This window comes from Dufourea novaeangliae, unplaced genomic scaffold, assembly GCF_001272555.1.
Source record: "Dufourea novaeangliae isolate 0120121106 unplaced genomic scaffold, ASM127255v1 scaffold23, whole genome shotgun sequence".
Taxonomy (NCBI): Eukaryota; Metazoa; Arthropoda; class Insecta; order Hymenoptera; family Halictidae; genus Dufourea; species Dufourea novaeangliae.
Window position 1 is genome coordinate 619977 of NW_015373894.1, and position 27649 is coordinate 647625.

Below are 27649 nucleotides of genomic sequence, written 5' to 3' on the forward strand. Positions count from 1 at the left end.
TTCCAAAACTATCGATTACTCACGTTATGATTTTTCCATATCTCTTACTAAATAAACACACGAATAATTCGAAATTATATTCTTAAAAAACACTACCTAATAGTTCGGTACTTTTATTTATCGTATGGAACCTTTTTTTAACGTTCCCAAATAACTTGTTTCCATTGAACTTTTATCTATTCCATGTAAACACTTACTAACCGGTGACCGATCGGTGAGCCTCAATCCCTAAACATCTTACACATCAATGCAACAAATATTTCGAGATATTCCCATGTGTCACGATTGACTCAGCCGCCGTCTTCGACGGTCCATGCTATAAGGGTTAATGTAATTCTCCAAGGGTAACACCATTTCTTTCCATAAAAACACCACAAGAACAGAAATATTTTCATAGACGAAACGTACAAGCTCGGAAAGACTTTTGTTAAAAATAACTGTTTATTTCGATCCTCCGAATTAGCACTTTCGAGATGGTGGTCAGGGAGTCCCCCATCACAGGGGGGGATAGGCAGAGCAGAGCCTGGAAACGATATCAACACGTATTCTTCGCGTTGGCATGTCGGTGTGCGCGGTATAGAGGTAGTTATCCAATTGACAGTGCCCCCGTCTGACATAAGTAGTTCAGTCGACGTCGAGCTCAGGATGATCCGACCGCGTCTCTGCGCGCAGCCACGTTCGAATCTCTGCTGATCGCGGGTCGAGCCATCCGTATATTTCGACGTTTTACATCCGTTGTGGTTTTTCCTATTTTTTTTTTTTTTGTTTTTTTTTCTCTGTCTCGAGAAACAGGATCGTGTTGGAAGAGGATTGGGAGGGTCGAAGAGGGTCAGGATGACGGGTGCCGGGGTCGCGTTTCGGGACCGTGGAATCGGTCCAGTGAGAACGAACCCGGTCAAGGTTGACCGTTGTCAGTGAACTGGTTCGTTTTTCTTCTGGGTGCCCTCGAGTACAGAGCTGAAGACCCAAGCTGCACACAGCTTCTTCCGAACGACGGGGGAAGATATGCTAAGTTGGCCGTGGGAGTGACATGGCAGCCGATCTCTACGCGAATGGAACCGTGAAGTCAACGTCCGGCAGGTGAGATTAGATCGATAAGGGGAACCGCGATAAGGTGGTCTATGGGGGTCGAGGAGACGATGAATCGATAGCATCTGGGCGATAAGGTGTCTTGGAACTGTCCAGCTTGGATTCTTTTGTGGTGCTAGGTGGAGTTTTTTTTTTATGGTTCTAGGTAATGCAGACTTTATTGGGTCTAGACTGTTTAAGAGGATGAGAGTTAGGGGATGATGAATTTTTTAGTGTAATTGAGTAACTTGGGGTATTAGTGCTAGGATTTTGGAGAATATATCTTTACTGAAGCAGCTTATTTTTTTAAATGAAGGTGGAGCAGTTGTCTGATCAGACCTAAGATGTTTAAGAGGATAGAAGTTAGGGGGTACTGTATTTTTTAGTATAATTGAGTAACTTGGGGTATTAGTGTTAGGATTTTGAAGAATATATCTTTACTGGAACAGTTTAATTTTGTTAATTGAAGGTGGAGCAGTGATCTGATCAGACCTAAGATGTTGCAAAGGATGGGAGTTAGGGGGTACTGTATTTTTTAGTATAATTGAGTAACTTTGGGTATTAGTGCTAGGATTTTGAAAAATATATCTTTACTGGAACAGTTTAATTTTGTTAATTGAAGGTGGAGCAGTGGTCTGATCAGACCTAAGATGTTTCAGAGGATGGGAGTTAGGGGGTACTGTATTTTTTAGTATAATTGAGTAACTTGGGGTATTAGGAACTAGTTTAATTTTTTAAATGAAGGTGGAGCAGTTGTCTAATCAGACCTAAGACGTTTAAGAGGATGAGAGTTAGGGGGTACTGTATTTTTTAGTATAATTGAGTAACTTGGGGTATTAGGAACTAGTTTAATTTTTTAAATGAAGGTGGAGCAGTTGTCTAATCAGACCTAAGACGTTTAAGAGGATGAGAGTTAGGGGGTACTGTATTTTTTAGTATAATTGAGTAACTTGGGGTATTAGTGTTAGGATTTTGAAGAATATATCTTTACTGGAACAGTTTAATTTTGTTAATTGAAGGTGGAGCAGTGGTCTGATCAGACCTGAGACGTTTAAGAGGATGGGAGTTAGAGGATATTGAATATTTTAGTATAATTGAGTAACTTGGAGTATTAGTGCTAGGATTTTGAAAAAGATATCTGTACTGGAACAGTTTAATTTTGTTAATTGAAGGTGGAGCAGTGATCTGATCAGACCTAAGATGTTTAAGAAGATGGGGGTTAGGGGGTCTGTATTTTTTAGTATAATAAAGAAACTTGGGATAGTAGTTCTAGCATTCTGAAAAATGTATCTATATGGAGTGACACCTATAGGGCACTTGGAGCAGTTTAACTTCTTAAATGAAGGTGGATCAGTAGTCTGATTAGACCTAAGCTGCTTAAGAGGATGGGAGTTAGAGGATACTGAATATTTTAGTATAATTGAGTAACTTGGGGTACTAGTGTTAGGATTTTGAAGAATATATCTTTACTGGAACAGTTTAATTTTTTAAATGAAGGTGGAGCAGTTGTCTAATCAGACCTAAGATGTTTAAGAGGATGGGAGTTAGGGGGTCTGTATTTTTTAGTATAATTGAGTAACTTGGAGTACTAGTGCTAGGATTCTGAAGAATATATCTTTACTGGAGCAGTTTAACTTCTTAAATGATGGTGGAGCAGTAATCTGATTAGACCTAGGCTGCTTAAGAGGATGGGAGTAAGGGGATACTATATTTTTTTAGTATAATTGAGTAACTTGGGGTGTTAGTGCTAGAATTGTGAAGAACTTATCTTTACTAGAACATTTGGGCATTTGGAGCAGTTTAATTTTTTAAATGAAGTTGGAACAATGGTCTGATCAGACCTAGACTATTTAAGAGGATGAGAGTTAGGGTATCCTGTATTTTTTTTGTACAATTGAATACAATGGGATTCTTAGTTCTGGAATTCTAAAGAATATTTGTTACTTGAGACGGTATACCAGAAGCATCCATGGTAGCGAGAATATTGATTGAACTTACGATACCCTATTAATTGGCTCTTACCAGACGATTCTCTGATTTTGGAATGACTCACGGTAGGAACGTGATTTCCTTGTCTTTTTTTTACGGTAACATTCATGACAATGAAACGGTTTAATAGCCCGTTACGGCTGTCTGAGTTAATAACCAATTGACCCTCGACCGCACGAGCAAAGGTTCCATTGGTGAGGAGCATCGTTAGCTAAAACTCGAGCAACACAAGGATCGAAATGTTCAGTTTTCTTCGATTATTCACTTAGATCTGTCTGAATCATTGATCCCCCAAAGAAATCGGACAAGAATCACTTTGCCTTGAAATATACAGTATAAATCCATGGTTTCTTCGTCGTTTAATTCGGGATGAATCGATTGTTTGTTTGCTGAAACGTGTACACATCACTTGACTCTATTCCTCGATGCAAAGTCATTTCAATTATCCTCAGTCGTGGCTTATTGGAATTCTAGAGTATTCACGATAACAGGTGCTCCGTTCGGGATCGAGCGTTTCAAGGGGAAATTCATGTGTCACCGACGGCTTGAATCGATGTCAGCTGAGAACACACAGACACACGTATCATTGTTCCCGGAAAATTTACCGACACTCGACCGTCCACGACTGACAATTTACTGTTCCTTGGAATAATTCTCCACCTCATCCTATCGAATTCTTTTTATATTTCTTATACGGGCGTAGCCTGACTCCCATATTACAAACTACGAGAATGAGTGTTGTCAACAAAAAAGGAAGACCAAACGTAAACATGTTCCCAGAATAGTACTAGTGTCAGTGATCACCATAAGGACCTGTCGTCAGTTTCGAGCGCGCGACACTTCGGTACGGGCCCATTTCTAAATGCCTCGTCTTCTGGACCTACCTAAAACGTATTAACTTCAGAATAAATATACTCAACGATTGATACTGATCTTTTCTTACAGTCCGATCTCAGAATCGTTAAAACGTCGCGGCCTCGAAGTGACTGTTTCGCTAAAAAATGGGCGTAGACGTTTAAAATGGTGACCGAAGGCGCCATTTCGACTGACTTTCGGCTCACACCGATTAGGGTAAACGCACCGATGAATGAACACTGAACAGCTTTCGTAAATATTCAAGTCGAATTTTAAATGATAATATTACAAAAATATTTGGCTCGTGAAAATTAGATTTTTTAATATCTATGTACATATAACGTATAGATTTTAATTTGAAAAATTGGAAAAATTGTTATTAATTAAATTAAAAAGAAAAGGTATAGTTGAGTAAATGAACATTTTTAACCAATGCACAGTGGTCCAGAACATTGATTTAGGAATTCAAAAGCTTCATTTGGGTGTAAAAATGAGAATATAAAAAAAAATTTTTTTTTATTTTGTTTATAAAAAAGTTATTATTAACAAACATTACTTATTAATTTTTTCTTTTTTTAATAAAAAGGAACATTAAATACATGCTTACCAAGTTTGGTTTTGATATTTCCATTTTTACACCCCAATTAAGCATCTGAACTCCTAAATCGGCGTTCTGGACCACTGTGCAATGACGGGAAAATGTTTGAAATTTTGAAAAGTCAATATTTCATCATTTGCTTGTTTTAATAACTTACTTTACTCGTTTTTATGTATAATGTCCTTTTATTGGTGCATCCACTCTGACATTTGAATTTGTATCACCTGACGGTCACCGGTGACCGGCGCAGTATAAACGAAAGGTTCCTTCGACAGCAATGTGTGAAATGAAAGTTCTTCCGCCGGTCACCGGTGACCGGCACGTTGTGAAATGGAGGTTCTTCCGTCGGTCACCGGTGGCCGACGGAGGCAGTGAATGTGTTAAGTGGCCGTTCGAGTCGATGAACAGAGAGCAGGTGCAGAAAATCGGTAGTCGGTGGCATGCGTTAAGGTACGTTTTCACGTAACAGTAAAGGTACGTTTTCACTTGACACTAAACGGTCATGACACTAACTGTTTATGACTTTTATCGTCGTAAAAATTAGATGTCACGTTGTCATCACACTGGTTTACATTCTCATACAGTGTTGCAAGAACGATAGTCATGACTTTTAATGTCACGTGGAAACGTACCTTAACCCTCATCCGCGCCTCATTTTCCCAACTTAATTTGTCCCTGGGACAAATAAACACCCAGTGGTAAAAATTAATACAATTAAGTGACAAATAGTTAAATTTACAAATTCTTTAAGGCAAAAATCAGAAGGCCTCAGCTAAATTTAACTACACATGACAAAATAACGTCATTTTTTTGGAAAAAACTGTGTCAAATTGACACAAGGGACGAATGAAGGTTAAACGTCATGGGTTTTGTTGTTGTGACACTATATGAATGTAAATCCATGTCACGACGCCACACATTTTCACGACGTTAAAAGTCGTAATATTTAGTGTCTGGACCGTAAAAGTCACGATTTACTGTCACGTGAATACGTACCTTTAGGCACGTTGCCGACGAAGAGGACTGTTGGTCTCGTTGAAGTTTAGGGAATCAATTAAACCTAGTTCGATACGCAGCAAGGACGGTTCTAAAACGAAAGTTTACACGTTTACCGCGTGTTCAGACTCGGGGCCGGCGGTGTTTGCTCCACATCGACGGACACGGGCACCGACCAAGTGGTCTAATCATTCTGTTTTTCACTTCGCGAAACTGTACAAGTTCGCTTCTATAATGATTATACGTCAATTGAATAGGATGGGGATTCGAGTCGTTTTGCGTATCAGCGGGGAACAAAATTTTATTTTGAATCGTTTCTTTTTATTTAGAATTACTCGGGGAAGTAAATCGGACATTAGCCGGTGGCCGGGTCAATTGTGACCCGTAACACAATTTAATCTTGGAAATGTTATAGGTAGATAATCAGAACCTAGCCGATGGCCGGGTCAATCGTGACCCGTAGCACAATTTAAATGTAGATATGTTGGAGATTGATAATCGAACCTTAACCGATGGCTTAGGATCAATCGTGACCCGTAACATAATCTACCCTAAAGAACATTACGGGTGAATAATCGAACCCAATCGGTAGCTGGGTCAATCGTGATCCGTAACACAATTTAACCGTGGGGACATAGTGATCAGGAACGGATTAAGATTTTTGGTGGCACGTGGCTATCAAATTCCGGGGGCCCCTTTGGTTAGAAAAGCGAAGAGGGTTATTTTGGAATACAGCACAATAAAACACGTAAATCTTCACAAATTGAAATTTATTTTAAATAAAATTAAATAACATTTATTCATAACGAAATGGAAGGTTCATAATGGGGCCCTCTGGAACGTAGGGCCCGGGACTACAGCCCCCCTAGGCCCCCCCCCCTTGTTCCGGCGCTGATTGTGGGTTAATAAATCTGTAGGTGATCCTCCAAAGATTTGTAATAACTTAACAGAACCAAAGTTGAAATGTTTGGTATCGGGGTTTTTGCAAGGTTTCCCTCAAGTGGAGAATAGTCGTGAGGCAAACTGTTCGCACGGCGATAGGAGTTACCGTGAACGGTCTATTTGGGTTAAAAGTTTAATTTGCTGGCCAGAAGAGGCTTTAATTTAATGTTGCGGTAAGCGTGCCGCGCCACCTACATTCATCACGTCCGATCTCCTCGAACGTTTCGTTTCTGCACAGTCTGTTCCTGGAATCCAACCAAGGAACGACGGAAAATAATATATTCCATTTGAAATAATCTGTCTCTGGTATCATTTACCGACTTCTTCGGATGATTCCTTGTTTTTTCGAAGTGTAACAATGGTTGAAGTTAATGCCAATAATTCGTCGAAAATTCGCAGTAGAGGATATAGGTTGACACAAAGAGCTAGGACAAGAAACTTGTTGGAGCTGTTATAAATGAGGAATGCACGCGTGTTCAGCGTGTTTAACGAGACAATTAGATCGTGCCAGCGGGATATTTTCGCGAGGATAGATTTAAACCTGTTTAGCGAATCGCGAATGACGTGTACAATGGTCCAATGGCCATCCACAAGGCTGGATCGTATGTACCCTCGCGAGCAAACTCGGCTTCCACTAGGGGAAAAAGTGACGTCAGGGAAGAGCCTCCTACAACTTAATAAATTTATTCCGAGTACTGAAATAAATGTTAAATTGAATGTTAATTTGACATATTATCATTAATATTGACGTTATTTTTCCCTTAGTGGAAGCTGAGTTTGCTCGTAAGTGTACAGTGGATAGAAAAAGTATTCACGCATCGTTTCAAAAACAGAACAACTTTTTGAAAATTGGACCAATTGAATTGAGCTTTCTTGTGAGGTTAGAAAGTTATTCGTTCAGATTATTACAATTCTTTACAGGATCACCTAGACATTTGTAACTCCCAATGTTCCCATGGTTAGATTGTGTTACGGGTCACAATTGACCCGGCCATCGGCTGAGCTTCGATTAGTTTACTAAATGTGTAAGAAAATGTTGAGAAAGTTGCAGTTGATCGGAATCGCGATGAAAATAGTAAAGGTCACATTTTTACAACTTTTTTTTATCGGAGACTAATGAAAATTTAAAAAATACATTTGTATTGTACAGTGGTGTTTTTTCTCATCTTTATACTCTGTCCCTTGGTATTCCCAGGGGATCTTTAATCTCGTCGATTTTCGATATCTCGAGTCGAGAGCCATTGAGCCTGTCAGGTTTACATCGCAAAAAAGAATGTTTCCACGGTGAATAAAAAGCAAAAGTGTCTTAGAAGCAAAGAGGGGCCAGTGGCTGAAAACATTCAACGGTCCATTTGCTGTCAGATTATTTTTAGATGGCCAGATAGGGTCTACCCCTTGATGCCAGGCTAAAAATAGCCGGTAAGGCCAATCCAGCTCCAATTATTCCATTTAGGTATTTAGGTGACAATCGACTGACCGCCAATTTAGAAATATTCCACATGCTGACATCCTAGGGACCTCAGCCGGCGATGTGGATGAATGCAAATATAATATGTTGGCGGGTCCAAAGAGAATTGTTGAATAGCGTTTTTGCAATTTCCTTTCGATTCGTCTATCCAATCTCAACATATCCTCAACAATCCCCTCAACAGAATCAGATAGTCCACATAGAAAAACTATTACTAAAATTTTGTTATAGAAAAAGATAACATTAAGTTTCAAACCTAAATACTTTGAATATTTAAAGTATTACGTTTTTGATAAATAGAATATATTTTTAATGATTTATAGGTGACGTTAATTACCTATGGGAACTAATCTACCTCAACATAACCTCCAAAATCCTCAAAAATCCTCTCTACAGAATCAGATATTCTACGTGGAAAAAATATTATTAAATAGCTAACATAAAGTTTTAAATCAAAATACTTTGGATATTTAAAGTCAGCGCCGAATTAAAAGGGGCTATAGCCCCGGGCCCCATTTTCAGGGGGGGGGGGCGATCTGAGCCTTCCGTTTATGTCAAAAAATAATTGAATGAAATTTTGTTTACTGTTTCCCTTTCGAAATAATTAAAAATTGTAACTAAATATAGAAATAAATTGGATCGAAGTTGTTAAAATATAACAAAGCATTGTTCGTTATAATCAAGCGTTCGTTAGGATTAAATAATATTTAATTTTACTTACAATAAATTTCAATTTTTGAAGATTGATACTTATTATTATATGTTGCATTACAAAAATTTTCTGTCCCTCCCCACAACCGCTTTTCAACCAAGGGGGCCCTCGAAGGTTTAATAGTCCTGGGCCACAAGAAATTCTAATCCAAGCCTGTTTAAAGTTTTTGTTAAATAGAATAATAAATTTTTACTGATATATAGGTAATGTTGATTACCTATGTATCATTTACATTGCAAATGTTAATTCATTTTGCATGAAAATTTTAATACACACCGCAGCAAAGGTATCATTGCCTTGGTTAATTAACAATTGAGCAATATGAACCGTAATTGCTGCACTGCCATTTACGTTCTGCTCTCTCGTCGAGTTTGAGCTCCGAGGAGCCTGGACGGTATGCAACCGGTCTGACAAAGACGTTTCTTTCTGCGCAGAATTGCGGGCAACATGAGGCAACGCAAAACCGGCACGACGCTTGGCGCCACGGCGCCTATATCTACGGAAAAGGAGCGGCTCAAGTTCCAGGACAATAGGTTCTTGACAACTCTGGTGCTCGGCAGAAATAGGTGAGTGCTTTTATATTTTGGACCCGAGCACATGACGCCCCGAAAACGTCCATTTTAGGTGTGAGACGTCTTTAAGCCGTCATTAAGCCGTCTGTGTGGCGTGCTCTGGTTAGATTTTTTCCTGGATCCTTAATTTTTTGAAATAAACTGAAGGATATCAGCAAGTATTGATGCGTTTTCGGTATCCTTTTCACTTTCAATATTATTTAAACATATTCAGATGTCTGTAATGTAATAAAAATCTATACCATTTTGTTCGGAAGAGTCCAGAGAATTATTTCGTGTCAAAAGAGATTGAATAACTATTACTGTGAAAACACACCACAGCCTGAAAGTGAAAAATTTTCAATTTAAAAAAAAAATTGATTCTTTCAAAAACGGGACATACTGGTTTGCAGATTCGTATTCAGCTCATAAAGATTTATCAAGAACGCCTATTGAAGGTTACGAAAGCGAAAAAAAGTTAAAATTTGTTGTACAGTGTAATTTGTTAGATTGAACATTTCGATCAATACCAATTGTCCCAATGTACCATAATTAGACTGCAGATTTTATGCAATTTATAGCCTATAGGTCTCTGTGGAATACAAAAGGACAAAACTTTCGTCAGATGTAACCACCCAGATAGCACATGACGTCTTGAAAACGCTTATTTTACGGCTACTTCATGTCTAAGGCGTCTTTAAACCGTCTTCAAGACGTCATTGGGCGGCATGTGCTATCTGGGCAGTTTTCTATTTCCTTTTAAGCCCAATAAAATACTTAAAAGAAGAACGAAATTCCCACTTTTGTTTTTGTCTTCACAAACAATCTTCTAAAATGTGATTTTGCATAAAAATCCGCAGTCTAACCATAATCATCATTTTGAATTGCTTTCACAGTTTCACCATTTGTAAAAAAAAATTCTATATTATTATCGTTTCCGGCGATACTTTCTGCAAAGATTTCCCCACCGAGCGCAATATTTACGTTACGTTACGTTAATCGCGATAAATCGTTCGCAGGCTCGTTAAACCGAGTGTACGTCGACGTGACGGAATTAGACGCGGAAAGTCACTAAATTTAAGCTTCAATTTACGTTGGGAATTAACGGGCGCGTTTAACATCCTCTTAAACGAGTTATTGTGGTCCCGCCTCGTCGTGCCCACGAAGACGTGTGTACCCAATAATTGAACGGTAAACAACGTGAAGTTTTCTTAATGACGTAGCATGTAGTCATGTAGTACGTTCACGATAATTAAACCCCTTAAAGACTGCCACCCGCGTGTATATAGCCTCAGAGCTACCGGTTCCGTGCGCAGTACCACAGAGTCGAGCGGTTTATTTTTCCTCCTCGCCATCGAAGCATCGAATAGGGTAAATGTCCGAATTACTGTCAGTGTCCCTAATACTGGCATTTTATTTACTTTACCTAATAAAAAGGCAACGTATACGGTAAATAATAAAAAAATTGGAAAGAAAGAAATTTTACCCAGATAGCACATGACGCCTTAAAGACGCCCATTTTACGGCTATTTTAGGTCTAAGCCGTCTTCAAGGCGTAATTAAACCTTTAAGCTGTCTTCAAGGCGTCATTAGACGTCATGTGTTATCTGGGTTATTATTAAATTGGAAATCTGATTTACATATAAACAAGGAAGTACATGTGCTTCTATATACCTGGTATTTAAAAATAGGTGTTGCAAAATGACAGTGGAATTTGAGCGTCAAAAACGCGATTACGTAAGTAGGAGGCGATTGCGAAATCGTACTAAAGAGAGAGCCGTCATTTTACTATTCTTACCTATGTCTACTGTGCAAAATGAATTGTTAAAGTATATAAGAATTATTATAATTTTTGGGGTGACAGTTAAGGGACACTGGGATTGCTCACAGTTTTCAATTAATTATTAATTAATTCGTCATATTTAATGTATAAAACTATGTTAAATGATATTGTGTTCCGGACTGAGACGATTTTTAGGTTAAATTAAGATGGCAGTTATCCGGACATCTACTCTAGCAGTCAAAAAGTTGTTATCGTATTCTTACCACGAAAAGGTAACCGATTTTGTACAACATGGCGATTCCCGCTTCCTGGTCCGTGTTTTAATTCCCCCGAAAAGTGTATACTTCCGTTTCTGAACCGACACGACTGTCCTGCAGAGCCTGCGTGGAACGTCCTTTTATACAAGATCAGCTGTCATTTCGAATAGAAAATCCTCGTGCAAATACGGGATCCTGATAACACGCAACCAAACCCCGTCCAGTTTCATCACTGACCATTTTAATTGAATTCTGTAATCGCGCTGGTAACTCGCCACGATCGAAACAAACGCCACGGTTCTTCCCGTTTGTATCTCTGATCCCCTTATCGTCTGCTACAACGCGAATAGCTCAACCACCCGTCCCCTTGCGTGCATGTATTCTTTTCCCAGTTTGTTTCTTATAATTTTTTATTATTGAAAGTGGTATCAGACAACACAAACGGTAAACCACCCCTTAAATTAACCCTCGACTCTTTTATCGAGTTCCCTTGTGAACCTGTAGAGTTTTCGAAAAATTCAAAATTTTTGGAGGTATTGATGTTCCTTTGATAAGACTTTTGCCAATTTGATTTCATTTCTTGGACCTAGACCCTGAATATACGAAGTACAGACTCCTCTCGATTATTGTCACGAACTTGGTTCCGTGCCAGGACAAGAATCGTGTATGGAGAAATGCTTCAGAGCCTCATAATTCATTTTTTGAAGCCTCGGCAATAAAAGGGGCAACAAAGTATGCGCTTGACGGGTTCCCCGCTCCCCAGTGGTGGGGATAACGCCTGGACAATAATCGTGTAGAACAAGCCAGACGATAATCGAGAGGAGTAAGATCTGAATAAGATTTGTAATAAAAAGACATCGAATAAATGATGAACGTGAATTATTTTTCAATATAATACATTTGTTACAACGGAAAATTAACATATATATACCTTTTGTCTTTGCAAAATTCTCTTCATCGCGGTGAAACTTCCATGCACGATGATTAGATTTCAATTTTGGAAATAAATATAAGTTTTGGTTCATTCCAGAGGGGTTCGCCCCCCTCCCCCCCAGTAGTGAGAATAACGCCGTTGTTCGTGTCGCAGTCATCGAGGGATTACTGTACTTTCTGCCTTTATCTGCAAAATAGCTTATTGTAACTTTTCATTGCGGTTAAATTTCCATGCATGAAGATTAGATTTCGATTTTCGAAGTAAATAACAACCGCTAGGCCATCTGGGACTGTACGATGGGTGAGGAATTTCAGTAGTTTATTTTTTATAACCGTCTTTAACAGCAGCACAGAGTTATTGAATTAAATCAGCATAATATTCTGTGTTTTCCGTTATGTTTATCTCTTCGAAATCGATCATCGATACGTCATCGCGATCCCAAAATATTTTTTGGACGAACCAGCCGCGGTGGTCGTCTTCGAGAGATTCTCATCTCGTTTTAAATAATTTCACCCGTTGATTTACAATTGAATACTAAGTCGAAGCATCGCCGTATATTTTACGAAGGCGTTACGTGAATCTCCATTGACGTGCTACCTTCTATTGTCGAGAATGTTCCAACAGCACGGTACTCGAAATTCGACGTGGCGCGTGGAGGTTACATTTACGCTGCATTTACAACTAAAAGACTGAACGCGTAGGAATGAAACTGATGGCGTTTGTATATCTAATATTATCCATTCATATTTTTCCACGTATGCGCGTCATAGGAGAAGCCGAGAACTTTTGGACCTTACTACTAGTACGTTCTTATCCCCGTATTCCGCACGAATACGTCCGGGAACGGTTCATTTTTCTGCCCCCTCTCCAACACAGTCGCCTTTTCTAGCGTTATTTCCATGCTGCCTCCGACTCCGCCCTAATTGGCGGCCCTGTCCCCCCACCCAACCCCCCCATTTCTCCGTCTGGCACGATCTGTCTCGCTTTCTCCGCTCAAGCTTCGACCCTACTCTCTCCCTCACTCTCTATAAACGCGTCTCTGCGAGAAACAACGATGAAAGCACTTCAATTACTAATCGCGACGAGCGTGTGCCGCCGTTCGAAGTTTATGGTGGGATTCCGCTTTGACAGACGGGCCAGGATTAACCTTAATATCGCGGTCACGTATCACGCGACGTTCGCCGTTCGCCTCGCTAGCTCGAGCGCGCCGAAAACAAAATCTTTTCCCGAGTCGTAACGGTTCGGCAGTTGTTGGACGAGCGCGCGCCACGCTGCAGTGCTATAATGCACGAATAAATTCTAATCTCTTGACTATTGTGGACGCGTAACGTACTTATAGGTGAGTAGGGGATATAAACCGATACCGTCAAGGTGCCCAGATAGCACATGACGCCTTGAAGACGCCTTTTTCACGGCTATTTTAGGTCTAAGGCGCCTTTAAGCCGTCCTCAAGGCGTTATGTGCTATCTGGGTATCGATAGGGATAAAACGATACCATCAAGGTATCGATACTTTTACTTATAATTGGTAACGAGAAAAAGGATCGATAAATCTACTCAGTATCGCATCAAAAGTATCGATATCTACTTCCCAGATAGCACGTGACGCCTAATGACGCCTTGAAGACGGCTTAAAGGCGCCTTAGACATAAAATAGACGTAAAGTAGACATCTTCAAGGCGTCATGTGCTATGTGGGTTGTGTCGGAGGAAAATGAATATACAAAGTTCTTTTTTTTATTAATATAATATATTTTAACCAGAGTTGAGAATTTTATGCGAATAAAACAGTGAAAAGCTCCAGTATCGAACGGCACCATCCTGAGTTTTAAACAATTAATGAGATTGTTTGTATTATTATAATATTAATTGTTATAAGAATTAGAATTTTCACGTTTAAATGATTAAAAATGACGAAGTACTTTTTTTTACCTTTTATTCGATATTCGAGACTCTTTATCTAGATAATGAATTTGTATATATTTATATATATTTTATTACCGAACATTTATTAACGAAAGCATATTTTATTAACAATTATTTATTGACGAAGACATGTTTTATTAACGAATATTTATCAACAAAGTAATATAATTAGGCGACAACCACCTTCACATTCATTAGCTTTCATATCGATTACTCCATTCGATATGAATACTTTCCTTCGATACCAAGTACACATCGCAAGCGAATGTATCGATACCAAAAATACTCGGTATCGAAACGAAAGTATCGATTATTTACTTGTATCTACTTAGATCGGTTCATCCCTATAGGCGAGTAAAGCCCTCCCCCCGGTGATAGAGATTTTTAAGGAACGATCGAGGGGATTCCTCGCAGGCTTAAGCCACTCGTCGATATTTTCATTAAGTTGACGCGCTGCCCACGCTGTTTTGGTTGGATCGATAGGTACGGGTGTTGTAATAACGCTTTTGAATTCTTCGGTATCGATCGAAATTAACTATTATATTGAGAACAATTTCACCCTAGAGACTCGATCCTTCAATGGAAGACGTAGTGTCACTACAGCAGTGGGAGGAATTTTTTATAAACAATTCGGGATCTAGGCAATTAAAGATCATAATAATGCTTTGGGATTCCTCGGGTCCATCTAACCCCAGATAGTACATGACGGCTTAAAGACGCCCATTCTACGTCTATTTTAGGTCTAAGGCGGCTTGAAGCCGTTTCCAAGGCGTCATTGAGCGTCATATGCTATCTGGGACTTTTCAAATTGAAAACGGTTTCATCCTGGAGTGGATAGGTGTGGGTCCTAGAAAATCCTATAAGATTTGATCCTTCAATTGGAGGCCTAATGTCGCTGTTAAAGTGGAATGTATTATTATAAACAATTCGAGACTTGGGAAACGAAAGTTTGAAATACAATCTGATTCGTCTGACGATGGTTCTTCACTTTGATAACGAGCAATTAAGGCTCTATATTTGAACCAAAGTGAAGAGAATGTCTTTCAAACGGTGCTTCTACTTCTTCGAGCGACCCTGGACAAGGGGACGGGAGAATTGTTCGAGATTAGAATTTATTACGCGAGACTATTCCTTTCTCGAAGAAAGACCAATCGTCTTAATGAATCGGATTGGAGCTTGCGTGGGTTGCGTCGACGCTGCTGTCCACGCATTTATTTTGACAAGATTACACGTAATGGAGACTTAATAAACACATTGTCGTGGCCTTCTTAATGCAATCTGCCCCTATTGCGTGGCGTTGTTTGCTGAAACGAACCGGTACGGTCTTCGTAGACGGCACGACAAACTGGTGAAACCATACTTCTCTGTTTATAGGCTGTAGAAATCCTCATCCAAAACTTAAAACTAGAAGTTCGTGCGATACAGAAACCCCAGAAAAAATCTCTAAAATCGAAGGGATCAGTGGAGAAAGGCCACATCCACGTCGGTTCTTAACTATTTTGTACCAAATCAACAAATTCTAACCTTACTTTTCCTAAAAGTAGTTCTGTAAATTTATAATATTGTGGCCCCTCTTTCACTAAGCCCCTTAATTTCAGAAAGCTTCATAACTGGCAATGGTAGCTGATCCAGAAGAATCGTTATTGCCATAATATCCATCTCTAACCATCAGATCCAAACTTCTATAGCCTCATTGGGCTTGCTGCCTCACTATATGACCGTTTTCAGTTATCTCCACTGAATTAAAAAAAAAATTCGAGCTACTCACAAAACCTTCATCCGTCAGAAAGTTTCATACGGGAGTATTTCAAATAATTCTCGGAAAACTGATTAAAATTACAGTCAAATAACTTTGAAATAAACGACCGTTTCCCAACACAAAAGTTTTTCCCGGGAATTATTCGATATACCCTCGTAACTGTCAATGGTAGCTAATCCAAAAGCATCCTTATTGCCGTGACATCCTTCTTCGACCATCAAACCCTGTATAATCCCACTGGGGGCTTGCTACCTCACTCCCCAGATAGCACATGACGCCTCGAAGAGGTCCTTTTTACGTCTATTTTAGGTCTAAGGCGCCTTTAAGCCGTTTTTAAGGCGTCATGTGCTATCTGGGTATGTGACGCCCCTGACCCGGTTGTCAGCGCAAACTGAAAAAAGGGAAAATCGCAGTTATTCGCGAGACCTTCATCTGTCAAGATAAAAATAAACGACTATCAAACATGTTCGCAGGAAAATCTCGCCAGACGTGCTGCCCTCCTGTTCCCCTGGGATCTTTCGTCAAAGATCGTTTCGCGCCGCGACACCGCCGAGAAGCACCGTCGGAAATTCGGACGGTACCGCGGCAAACAACAACAACGATCGCGCAGACGCAAACGCAAACGGTCCTCCAGCACCTCCACGTGATCCAAAAACACCATCGAACAACAGCAGCAGCAGCAGCAGCGGTCGCACGAAGAGCAGCGGCGTTTTACTGCTCGCGCGGGGCGCCCGTGGTGCCAGCAAGCACGCGCGGCTTGGCACGGCACTGGCGAACAAAATGGCGTCCTCGAGCTCCACCACGGTCGTGCAGGGCTGGCCGAATACCAAGGACGACTACGAGCTGAAAGAGGTTATCGGTGAGTAACGGTCGTCTGTACGACGATTTCTCGACATTCCAGATCGGCAACAATCAACACCGAGCGGGTTTTCGTTTGGAAAGTGACGGTCACCGATCAGGTGTGTGTGATCACCGTGGGTCACACCGGGTTCCCCGACGAAACTTGGCCTCTTGACGTTAACGTACACGACGAGCCAGCCTCTGTTCCTACGTCGTCTTACCAGATACGGAACGTTGTTGCATAAAAAACACCTGTCGAGGATACGATCAGCTTCGAGGTTATTTCGACCGAGGAGACAAACGACTTTTTTTACGCAGAGAGACACACGTTGCGTGTGGGCCTCCCTTGCGCTGCTCCGCCGTTTATGACACTGTCTCACTCGCGCCACGGCCGTACGACGAATCGCTGTCTCGCTCGCACTTGCGGCGGGCACTGTATATACCGGTGCCCCCGACACACGTCCTAACCTAGTTAACCTGCCGCAGAACGAAGACTGTAATCTTGTTCGCGTGGATGTTCGTCGATAGATAACGATCAATTCGTGTGACATTTGAGAATTACGACGGTAGTATGAAGAGGTTATGTCACGATTACTGGTTATTGACTGATCTAATACGGGAAAAGCGTTGAATAGGGGAAGATATTCCTTCGTGGATAACGATCAATGTATGGCATTTGAGAATTACCGATCGGAGCATGAAGAGGTTATGTCAGGATTCCCGGTTATTGTCTGATTGTTTTAAAAGCATTGAATAGGGGAAGTATTTCATTTTAAGGGGTTGGTAGGGTTGTAAAATTTTGGGTATGAATCATATGGTGGTTAAGTAAGAGACGTAATTCGGGATTGACGTTGATTGTGTGCTTATCTGTCAATTTAAGAATATTCTTGGCAAGATTTTTTATCTGGAAGATTATGTTTCGTGGAATGGAATGATTGTCAATGATACATATTTTGGCGCAACTCTCGAAGTAGTTTTGGGTAGAATAAGAGGGAAATGTTGGGAATGGAAATCGTCGTTTTCGTGAAAGAAAAGTTCAGAAATTAGAATTTATTTTGTTACCTTAGAATGTATTTAACAATTTTCTAAAGTTCAAACAGTGGGTATTGACCATCTGTTCGGGTAATGTATTAAAAAAACGGAGCGAGCTAATCTGTTATTACGTGTCAATATTAGTATATACGTCATAGAGGGATTTTCTGACGTAAAGAGCAGTGACGTTGTTACGATTGTAAAGCACTCGAAGAGATAATTGAAACTAAGCCGAAAAATTTGATATTAAATTTTTTATTGTTAGCCATTTACATATCAAATATTCTAATATTTTTTCTCCTGTTTAATTTCAGGTGTGGGAGCGACCGCGATAGTGCACGCTGCGTTTTGCATACCTCGTCAGGAAAAATGTGCGATCAAAAGAATAAATTTGGAAAAATGGAACACAAGCATGGACGAGCTGCTGGTTGGTACCATTCTCCGTTCGAATTTTTTCGTCGCGAAATTTTGCCACCGATAACGGCGTTGATATGCAAGCCGGGTCGATTGATGAATTATTTGTATTATCAAAATTATCAGTCGTCGGATATCTGGAATTAAATTTCTCTGTTTCACGCGATAACGGGATACATTGTTGGATAAGATAACGTTGCAATAGCTACCATAATACGCATGCTATATTTAATTTAATAATCCAAATGTATTCTTCTGTTATTTTAAACAGAAAGAAATTCAGGCAATGTCCTCCTGCAATCACGAGAATGTCGTCACATATTACACGTCGTTTGTGGTGAAGGAAGAGCTCTGGCTCGTCCTCAGGTTGCTAGAAGGTGGATCCCTTCTGGACATTATCAAACACAAAACGAGAACCTCGAACTGCAAACACGGGGTGTTCGACGAGGCCACGATAGCCACGGTGCTACGAGAGGTGCTGAAAGGCCTTGAATACTTTCACAGTAACGGGCAGATACACAGGTACACTGGCAGCCAGACTTTATCCACGCTGAACAAGTTCTGTTCAGATTCTCCCATGGAGAATGAATTCAATTCTCTCTGTACGCCGTAGACAAATTTTAATAACAGAATAATATTAGGGACATAAAAGCCGGTAATATCCTACTAGGAGAAGATGGCACCGTACAGATAGCTGACTTTGGGGTCAGTGCTTGGCTCGCGACTGGTCGCGACCTCAGTAGACAGAAAGTCCGACATACGTTTGTAGGGACACCGTGCTGGATGGCACCAGAGGTCATGGAGCAGGTGAGACAGGAAAGTAACATTACCACTTCTTAGCTTGCGTTTTGCTTTGTGTCTATGATTGGTCTTGCGTTCGTTAGGCCCTAAAGATTCATCGGGTATAGTAGCTTACGATACATTTATTTTCGATTCCGTATCGTTTCAATGGAAACGGACATTAACTGTACCCGGCCAGAATGTCCCGCCAAGCACGTAATTTTTTTTATAAACAGCTATATATTCCTTTTTCTCCGATTATTGCAGAATCTTGTTACACAGCCAGTTACTTTATATGACAGTCGATTCGCCGCTTAGGTGACGCATGCTCGAATAAGTAGCACGTTCTAATCTGAATAATTGCCGTTCCAGTCTCACAGGTGCCTTGTAAAATCAATTATGATATGCACGTAACTTTTTAGGACCACGGATACGATTTCAAAGCAGACATCTGGTCGCTCGGCATCACCGCCATCGAGATGGCCAGCGGCACAGCTCCGTACCACAAGTATCCGCCGATGAAGGTGCTGATGTTGACGCTGCAGAACGATCCACCGACCCTGGACACCGTGGCCGACGACAAGGATCAGTACAAAGCGTACGGCAAGACATTCCGGAAGATGATAGTAGACTGCTTGCAAAAGGACCCAACGAAGAGACCGACGGCGACCGAGCTGCTGAAACATCCGTTCTTTAAAAAAGCAAAGGACAAAAAGTATCTGCAGCAAACCTTGGTAGCAATCGGTCCCAGTCTCGAGACCAGGGTGCAGAAAGCCTCGAAGAGGCAGCCCGGCACGTCTGGTCGCCTGCACAGAACAGTCACAGGGGAATGGGTGTGGTCCTCCGAAGAGGAGGAAACTGGAGCGTCGAGCGGCGACGAAGGCAAGGAAGCATTACCAGTGAACACAATCGAAAACCCAAGCAGCGAGGAGGAGCCCGAAGAGGAAGAATACGGAATGGTGAAGTTGGCACCGAGTCAGCTGGTCCTGCAACACATCGAGCAAAATGATCCCATAAACTTGGTCGTAAGATTACGGTATGTCCTCTTCAGCTGTTATTCCAGTCATTCGATTTCCCTTCATCTTCCTTATTACACCGGACTTCCTTCGTTACAGACGACCCGAGGCCTATTTCACCCTCGAAGACATGGCCGAGTACGCATTCTTCCTACCTTGTACCTTCATTTCCAACCGCTCCGTTATTTTACCACCACTACAGTAAATCATCGATGAGTGTTCGGAAGGTTCCTCGGCGCTGAGTGTTCAAACGTCGTCCCCAACACTAGGCGCTTGACTGCTCCCACGGAGGACCCCCCAGTGGTCAGGATGACGTCTGAACATTTAGACCTGAGGAGTCTTCGAACACTCATCGATAATTCACTGTGTTTTGATCCGATGTAACATGCACAATTATCAGAGAAACGTTGAACCTTTCAGAAACCAAAAACGGGAACTCAACGATATCAGATTCCAGTTCTCCGTCGGGGTAGACTCAGCCGAAGGAATCGCAGCGGAGCTCGTAGGGGCTGGTTTGGTCGACGGCAAGGATATCGTTGTGATAGCAGCAAATTTACAGAAGCTAATAGATAGCGCCGGCCAATTACGGACGGTAACTTTTTCACTGGTAGGTCACAACAAGTTTGATATGCTCTGTGGTTTACAAGGGGAAGGCAGGGATTTGAAAATCGCTTTTGGAACGGCACTATGAGGAAGTTATAGTAAAGATACAGTGTGAGGTAGTGCCTGACGCATTCATTTCTATCACTAGTAACAGTCAACATATTGGAACAATCAAAACGACAACGTCCTTCACTAGTGAAAGGGAAAACAAGGTATTAAAGAAAATAAAATGTAATGCTCTAGATAATACAAAGATCATAGAAAATAATGTCGATCGTAATTCAACGATTCGTTAAGTTTTTTAGTTTAATATTTGGGTGACAGTGATTGGTACAAAAGTTTCAATAATTCTTGAATTATCGTCATGTGAGTAAATGCTTACGAAAACAAAGTCACCAATACGGTCTGCAGTCACGTGCAACCTAACGTAAAACAAGTGACAGTAAGTACATATGTACATACATAAGATGACAGTGTTTAGTTACATGGTAGTAATTGGGATATCAGTAATTCGATCGAACACGTTTTACGGGTGTCAGTAATAGCTTTCGAAACTAATGAATTTATAAACAAAACTAGAGGTTCAGAAAGTTACAACAAATTTTTTCTTCAATTAAACGTACAGTGGACTCTAACTATATTGCCATTGTCGGGGCTCTAGGGGAGTAAAATGGCAATGAGTTCAGAGCCCCCTCCATGCTAAGTTCTGTCGTCATAGTCTCGGCTTCAGCGCCTGTGCAAAAGCTGGAGAGCGAATTTGTGTGCTCCAAAGTACGTGTGGAGGAGAAGTGCCTTGCGTGGCAATATAGTTAGGGTCCACTCTATTAAATAATAATAAATACAAATAAAAAGTGTCAGTAATTGGGTCTTTTACCCTAGTGTAATTCCAAAAGCGATTTCCACATCCGTGTATTCCCGTTAGTCTCGCGTCAGAAGTCGCTCAATCGGAGGTTATGTTCGGTTTCTAGAACTCTGGCCACGCGCCCAACGAAGTGCCGGACGACAAGGCGTTAATAGGATTTGCTCAGATCTCCATCACCGATTAAATATACCACATTTCTGTCGTGCATTCTGGAAATGTCGGCAGGGGGGGGCGGAGGATACCGTTCTTAACCACCGTTCTGAGAATAGGAAGTATCAAAAGCTCTTTTGGTTCCTTGAATGGCCGGGGGAACAGCCGGGACAGCTGTAGGGTAAAGAGTTCGTAGCCACACCTTCTATACCATACTATTTTTTACAGCTTTTGCTACTTTCACTTCTTCCAAAGTTCGTAATTGATGCGTGCGACGAGACATTTTGGTCAGCGGGTGCAGGGCGTAGGTATATAGGTTAGCTTGAAAATGCATTCAGAATCGCGAAGACAGTTCTTTGGGCGGAAAAAAAAAATACGAACTTATCAAGAGAACGAGTCTTATTGGGAACCCTCTTGCTACGAGAGAATCTGAGATGTCTGAAGAAATAGCAACGTAGGCTGGATATTTTTAATAAAAGTACTACATTTGGGTACATTGAGGATGATGACTTTAGGCGAGTACTAAAACGAACTTTATACATACATAGGCTTTAAAAGGTTATTTGTAAAATGGCTAGTGAACGAAAGTAAAATGTTAGATCGAATCGTTCAACTGCGCAGAGCATGTTCCTTCTTTATTTCTTGAGTTCGTCGTAGTGACTGACCGTAGCAAAAGGGTTGAATTGAATTTTAATTTCTTGAACGGATACACGATTGTTCATAGCGTGAAACGTATGCTTTTATGCACACACACACACACAGAGGGAGATCTACTACACACCACAGAGGAACGCAAAGAGAATGGGAAAGGGGTGGGAGGACAGTATCAACTGTACTGGCTTAAGTTTCCACATGCTCTAATCATTAATGGCTGTAGTTCCATATATTCAGAACCTATATCACTCATACTACATTGATAACTGTAAATATTAGTAATCGAGTCGTTTGTTAAGTTTACCATTGTATAAGAGACACACACACACGCTCGCATACACACATACAGGGGATTATTTCAAATAACTAAGCGAATGATGTGGCAAACACTTGAGGTGAAGGTGCTCGATACCATCTAACTTACTTGTTTGAAATACCAAATATGCATTCTTTGTACGGTTAAGGATTATAGTTAAAACAAAAAACACACAGAGATGAAGGTGCAAGGAACATCGCTGAACATGTTTAACGCATCGTGTACTAAAGAAAAAGAAAAAAAACAGTCACCAGTTTCCTGTATTATATATATAGAAATTGTTAGCGTATTTCCTTATGCTTTAACGCTACAGGATCCGTAGAACACGCAGAGAAGTACTAATGGAACGTGTTTTGTACTTAATTAAATAGAATTACGATAGCGGACTTATTATTTTGCGGCTTCAAATAGAGGGTGGATTAGTCGGTCGAGTGAATTTTCCACGTGAAAATCTTTTGAAAATGTGGGCGGCGGCGCGCGTATGTCTTCGAAAGATCTGTCGATCCTTTGCAGTTTTACTTTCGAGTCAGGAATCAATTCTAGCGTACACTTACCACTGCAATTCGAATACGATATTGTTTAGGGTATAATCCGTTGTCACTTGGTTCAACATAAATATTTAAGAGGGCAAAAGAGTGGTAGTTTTAAAATAATTACTTAAAAAATATCAGTGATTGTAAAAAAATAATTCTGCTATTAGTTTAGGAAGCATCACGAGAGTGTAAAGGGCGAAGGAATGTTGTTAAATTATACAAATTATAAACGAGTAAATCTAGTAAAGGGTTGACAACCAGAGCAAGTCGGAATCGCATAAAAAGAAAATGAACATTGGCTGACACTACTATTTAATGCTATTTCAAATTAACAGAATTTTAAATTATTGTAATTAGATTATCGTCGGTCGATGCCAGTTTTGGTTATGCATCGATTTCCGGTCCCCACATCGTGACCCCGCGTGAGACGACGATAAAGGGAAAATAGGATTCGTTGTTTCTTCTTATTCTTTCCGAGGACATTGAAGGATCAATAACTCAGAGAAAAATAAATCTGTTTGAATTGAATATTTATTGCTTGATGAGGGTGTCGTGAATAAAGCCTACGATTAATCTGATTTGTGACAATTTTGTTTTTTAATTCACCGGCGGAGATTCCTTTAAACTGCATACACTACATGAAAAAGCGCAAACTAACCTCAATCGTCGAATTTCTAGGATACCAAATAAAATTTAAACGAATCACCTGCTGTGTTTTTTTGTCAGTTCAGTCGTTACTTTTTGAAGATTTTACTGTATTCTTTTTCTGGTGCTGTAACGATTACATACACAATATTGCAAAACTTTTGAATTTTAGGAAATCGATTTATTTGCGCCGGAAGTAAAAATAAAATATTTAAAGAAACGACAAAGGTCGTCGAAGGGGTATACGATAAGCAATGCGTCTCGGAGAGTGTTTTCGTTTTTATTATTTATTTTTCTGGGACTACTAGAAACTATATAATTATTTATTATGATGAAAGGATTAATGAATATGGGAATAAAAATTGTCGCGAAAGATTAAAAAAAAAAACTATATGCATGACGCTAATTTAAGCCGAATTTTAGACTAATCATCCCACAGTGCCTTAGTTCTTCTATAAGAAAAGGGAATTTTTTAAATCTGGATAGTTCGCAAATTGTATTCAATGAAGAAGAAGGATATTGAACAATTACAGTAAAAGAAAACTTCACTTGTGCACACAATGAAACCTGTCCCTTTCCTTGATTAGATACTTCGTCCCTATTTCAACCCAAGATGGATCATAAGAAAAAATAAAACAGAATTATCTTACGTTCTGAACACAATTATTTTGCCTTTATACGTGGTATAGATAATAAAATGTATTTCAATATTACTGACTATCGGTTTTATTCCTTCTTTCACCTATGATACAAAAATGAGGATAGAAAAATGTTGCAACACATTCTAAAATAAGCATCAGTTTATAAATATTTTGTAAATATCCTAAAGGATACGGATAAACAGATAATTAACGTGAAACTCATTCGGTAAATATACAAATTTATTTTATACAACAATTAGAATTGCGATAAAGTTGCATTGTTTTTAGGAATATAAATAGAAAGGTTCGCGATGAGAAAGAAGAATATTAAGTACGACGGTCACAACACAAAATGGATAAAGGTACAGAGATATATTAAATAGTGCTAAATATTTCGTAAAGTTTTCGAAAAATCGATCGTAATTCGTAATAAATTGAAGATACATTTCAGTAAAGACTGAGCCCTATCTACTAAGGCACTCTTTATCGAGGTTGCCCTTTTGATATTTTTTTTTTAAATCACGAATTCGGCAGGTAATGTTACTAATTATTTTTAAATTCGCTATAATTTCATACTATACATGTCATACAAAAAGTATTATTACCATAACTTTCATACATATGTATCCAGTATCAGGAAATTACCGATGAATATAAGAAAACTTTTTAGCGGAAAAGGGATGAATATAATTTTTTCGTAGATATTGCATAATAAAGTGTAAAAAAAATGTAAAACCGACGAGATTGTGTAACAATAGTACATTAACAATGATTAAAAAGAACAATTATCATTTTTATAGGTGATTGCCTTTTTAAGAAGCTTTCAAAGTTCACTTTTAATATTATAAACAATGAAATGTTTGCAGTAGAAGTACCTACCTCTTTCTTTGTACATGTAAAATTACTCGTAATTCTTATTAAGAAATTTGTTACGTTAATTATTAAACTATATCTATGTGAGAAGTAAAAGGCATTTACCATTCATTAATATGTGATATATTCCCTAATAGAATGAATTGTCTTTTTCCATTATTAAATGTAGTTTAAGAAATTTGTACATGTTAGGATAATGAAGGATTTAAGAGCACCTTCTTCGAATCGTAAAAGAGAAAGCTGAAGGTACGTAATGATTTGCGAATCTTTGAGGTGCTAAGTAGGAACAAAATCAAATGGTCCTTAGGGTTACTTCCACTATAATTTCATGCTATCCCTTGAAAGATAGAAACCCTGTGCCTGCAGGTTTAGATGAAAAAACATATGGTGGCAATAACCCCTTAATAACATTGAGCAGCCAAATGATTTTTTTTATCCAGAGCTACGCAATAATTGCTCACGAACAGAAGCACCTCGAACTTCCTTTCTTGGGTTACGCCCACTATAGTTCCGACCAATAGTCTTCCTGCCATGACTCGAGTGAGTCAATTTGAGGACTGTAGTGGGGGGAACTTCCGAGACTGCTGCTCGTGAGCAATCAGTTGCGCAGTTTTGTTATAATCGTTCCTCAGTTCAAGCAAAAGTTCGAAGGAAGTTTTCTACATTTTCTGCGATTGAAGAATGTACTCTAAACACTTGGAGAGATTGTGTGGAGTAAAAAGATTTTAAGAGAGTCTACACCTATCTCTATTTCCGGAAGGCACAGCCTCGACAGTTCGCCGCCTGGCTGAATCTTCATCTAGCATGGAAGCCTGAAGAGCCCTTGCTAGAGCTTCATCTTCACTCATACTGCCTTGATAGTTCTTCATAATATCACCGTTTCGCCTATTTGCGTTCACGTTATTTCCTAAATTCTCAAGTCTTCTTCTTCTAGTCGCTTCTTCCTGGCCTATACACGCGTGATCGGTTGGATGCCTATGCTTCAAGCAAAAATTCTGACCACAATCCGAACAACGAACTTGCACTATCTCCTTAATCTTGCAGCCTTTGGAGGAACATCTGAAGGAGACAATTCACTGTTACTATAGGCAGTTGAAAAACATGTAGGAATATACATAGAACGATTGTGATATCTGACCTATTGGAAAAGATTTTGGTGCCAGGTTTTCTTAAATCCAACTGGCATTCATTATCGATATGTTCACCGACTGCTATGTCTGGAGGATCACCCCGTTTTGTTGGTACTGGTACATTACAAAGGGGGCACACTGGAACTTGAACGTCTTTTTGGTGGGCACTTGGACAGCTATGGCTGGTGTATGATATGTGTTGAGTACAAAAGATTGCAGAGCATGCATCACATTTCAGTGGTAAAAAATCCAATCGCTTGCAACTATTCTCCGAACAGTGTTCTCCCAAATTCGGGAACTCCATTATTTATGAAGAGTATCTAAAATAACGGTTAAATTGTATTTTGAAACAATACCTTAAACATTTATTCGGAATAATGTTACTTAAATATAGAATATTAGATGTTTCCCAAATCAAATTTATACGCGACGGCAGTGGTGCACTGTATTGTGTTGACAATAAGGACGTTTATCGAGAAGAATGACGTGTGCTATAAACGGATAACACAGAATAAGAAATTGGAGCACACGACCAGAAATACAGACGTGAAGCATTCTATGATCTTTTAAAATTATAACTTAATAGTAGTCAAATAAATATATACCTGTGATCACTACGACTCAAGCTTTTGAAATATCCTTTGATAGTTTAAAACTAACATCTCACTCTTACTGTATTTCACAACGAGTATCGCCGTCAGTAACTTGCACAAAATTTTAAAAATTGATCACGAAGGAAATTTTCACTTTACAGTTATACCCTCTTTCGATTAAAAAATTAAAGCGAACACTTCGTCCACAGTTGTATAAATGAGTATCTTCTCCGATTGGAGGTGAATATGTAGCGCATCGTTAGGCACCTGACGACACGAACGGAACAATCACGTCACTCGAGACGAATAATGCGAATTAAGCATGACGTTGCTATCGATGATTCTTGAACACGCCAACAGAGAGCAACCAATTCTCGCAAGTTCTTTAATGACCGCATTAGAGATGGCGTGAACTGCTACTTGTGAATCACTCGTGATTCGATCACGTTCGTTCCCAATCACGGTGATTTTTCACAGTGATTTGTGATTTCTCGTGATCGTTTCTGATTGGTGGAAAAATTCGAGTTATATCGTATAAAGTGAAGGAATAATTAGAAACAATGAAGAATAATGAATAAATTAATGATTATAAATTATAATCTAGATGTTACCTGAAAAATCATTCTTTTAGAATTTCTTGTTTTTTCTACTGATTTTTACAAACATAAATAGTAATGTAATTCATCGTAAAATCATATTGAATACGTTTTTCTGTTTAAAGATTAATGACT

General features: G+C 39.6%; 2 protein-coding genes across 6 annotated transcripts; one reads left to right on the plus strand and one right to left on the minus strand.

Annotated features, from left to right (window-relative positions):
• The first annotated feature begins 560 nt into the window (after window positions 1–560).
• On the plus strand, window positions 561–21987 carry LOC107189787 (serine/threonine-protein kinase OSR1-like). 5 transcript variants are annotated; one of them, XM_015578458.1, is made up of 10 exons: window positions 561–582; window positions 793–1080; window positions 9063–9194; window positions 16310–16695; window positions 18023–18135; window positions 18394–18644; window positions 18764–18938; window positions 19325–19938; window positions 20339–20525; window positions 21490–21987. In XM_015578458.1, the coding sequence occupies exons 2-10, from the start codon at window positions 1031–1033 to the stop codon at window positions 21565–21567; spliced, it is 1986 nt and encodes a 661-aa protein (XP_015433944.1). In that variant the 5' UTR covers window positions 561–582; window positions 793–1030; the 3' UTR covers window positions 21568–21987. The 5 variants fall into 5 exon arrangements, with proteins under 5 accessions (XP_015433944.1, XP_015433934.1, XP_015433915.1 ...); XM_015578429.1 differs by lacking the exons at window positions 561–582; window positions 793–1080 and adding exons at window positions 3906–4128; window positions 4786–4960; XM_015578419.1 differs by lacking the exons at window positions 561–582; window positions 793–1080 and adding exons at window positions 4281–4313; window positions 4761–4960.
• Window positions 21988–25558: 3571 nt separating this feature from the next.
• Window positions 25559–27008, minus strand: LOC107189581 (AN1-type zinc finger protein 2A). Its single transcript, XM_015578145.1, has 3 exons — window positions 26931–27008; window positions 26334–26645; window positions 25559–26254 (listed from the first exon to the last, which is right to left on the minus strand). The coding sequence occupies exons 2-3, from the start codon at window positions 26627–26629 to the stop codon at window positions 25921–25923; spliced, it is 630 nt and encodes a 209-aa protein (XP_015433631.1). The 5' UTR covers window positions 26630–26645; window positions 26931–27008; the 3' UTR covers window positions 25559–25920.
• Window positions 27009–27649: the final 641 nt, after the last annotated feature.

Coding starts and splice junctions, on each gene's coding strand:
- LOC107189787 (XM_015578429.1), top strand. CDS start 4,788: ATGTGTGAAATGAAAGTTCTTCCGCCGGTCACCGGTGACCGGCACGTT. Junction 4,961..9,062: donor AGTCGGTGGCATGCGTTAAG/GTACGTTTTCAC, acceptor CTTTCTGCGCAG/AATTGCGGGCAACATGAGGC. Junction 16,696..18,022: donor CGAGCTGAAAGAGGTTATCG/GTGAGTAACGGT, acceptor GTTTAATTTCAG/GTGTGGGAGCGACCGCGATA.
- LOC107189581 (XM_015578145.1), bottom strand. CDS start 26,629: ATGGAGTTCCCGAATTTGGGAGAACACTGTTCGGAGAATAGTTGCAAG. Junction 26,255..26,333: donor ACCAAAATCTTTTCCAATAG/GTCAGATATCAC, acceptor TGTCTCCTTCAG/ATGTTCCTCCAAAGGCTGCA.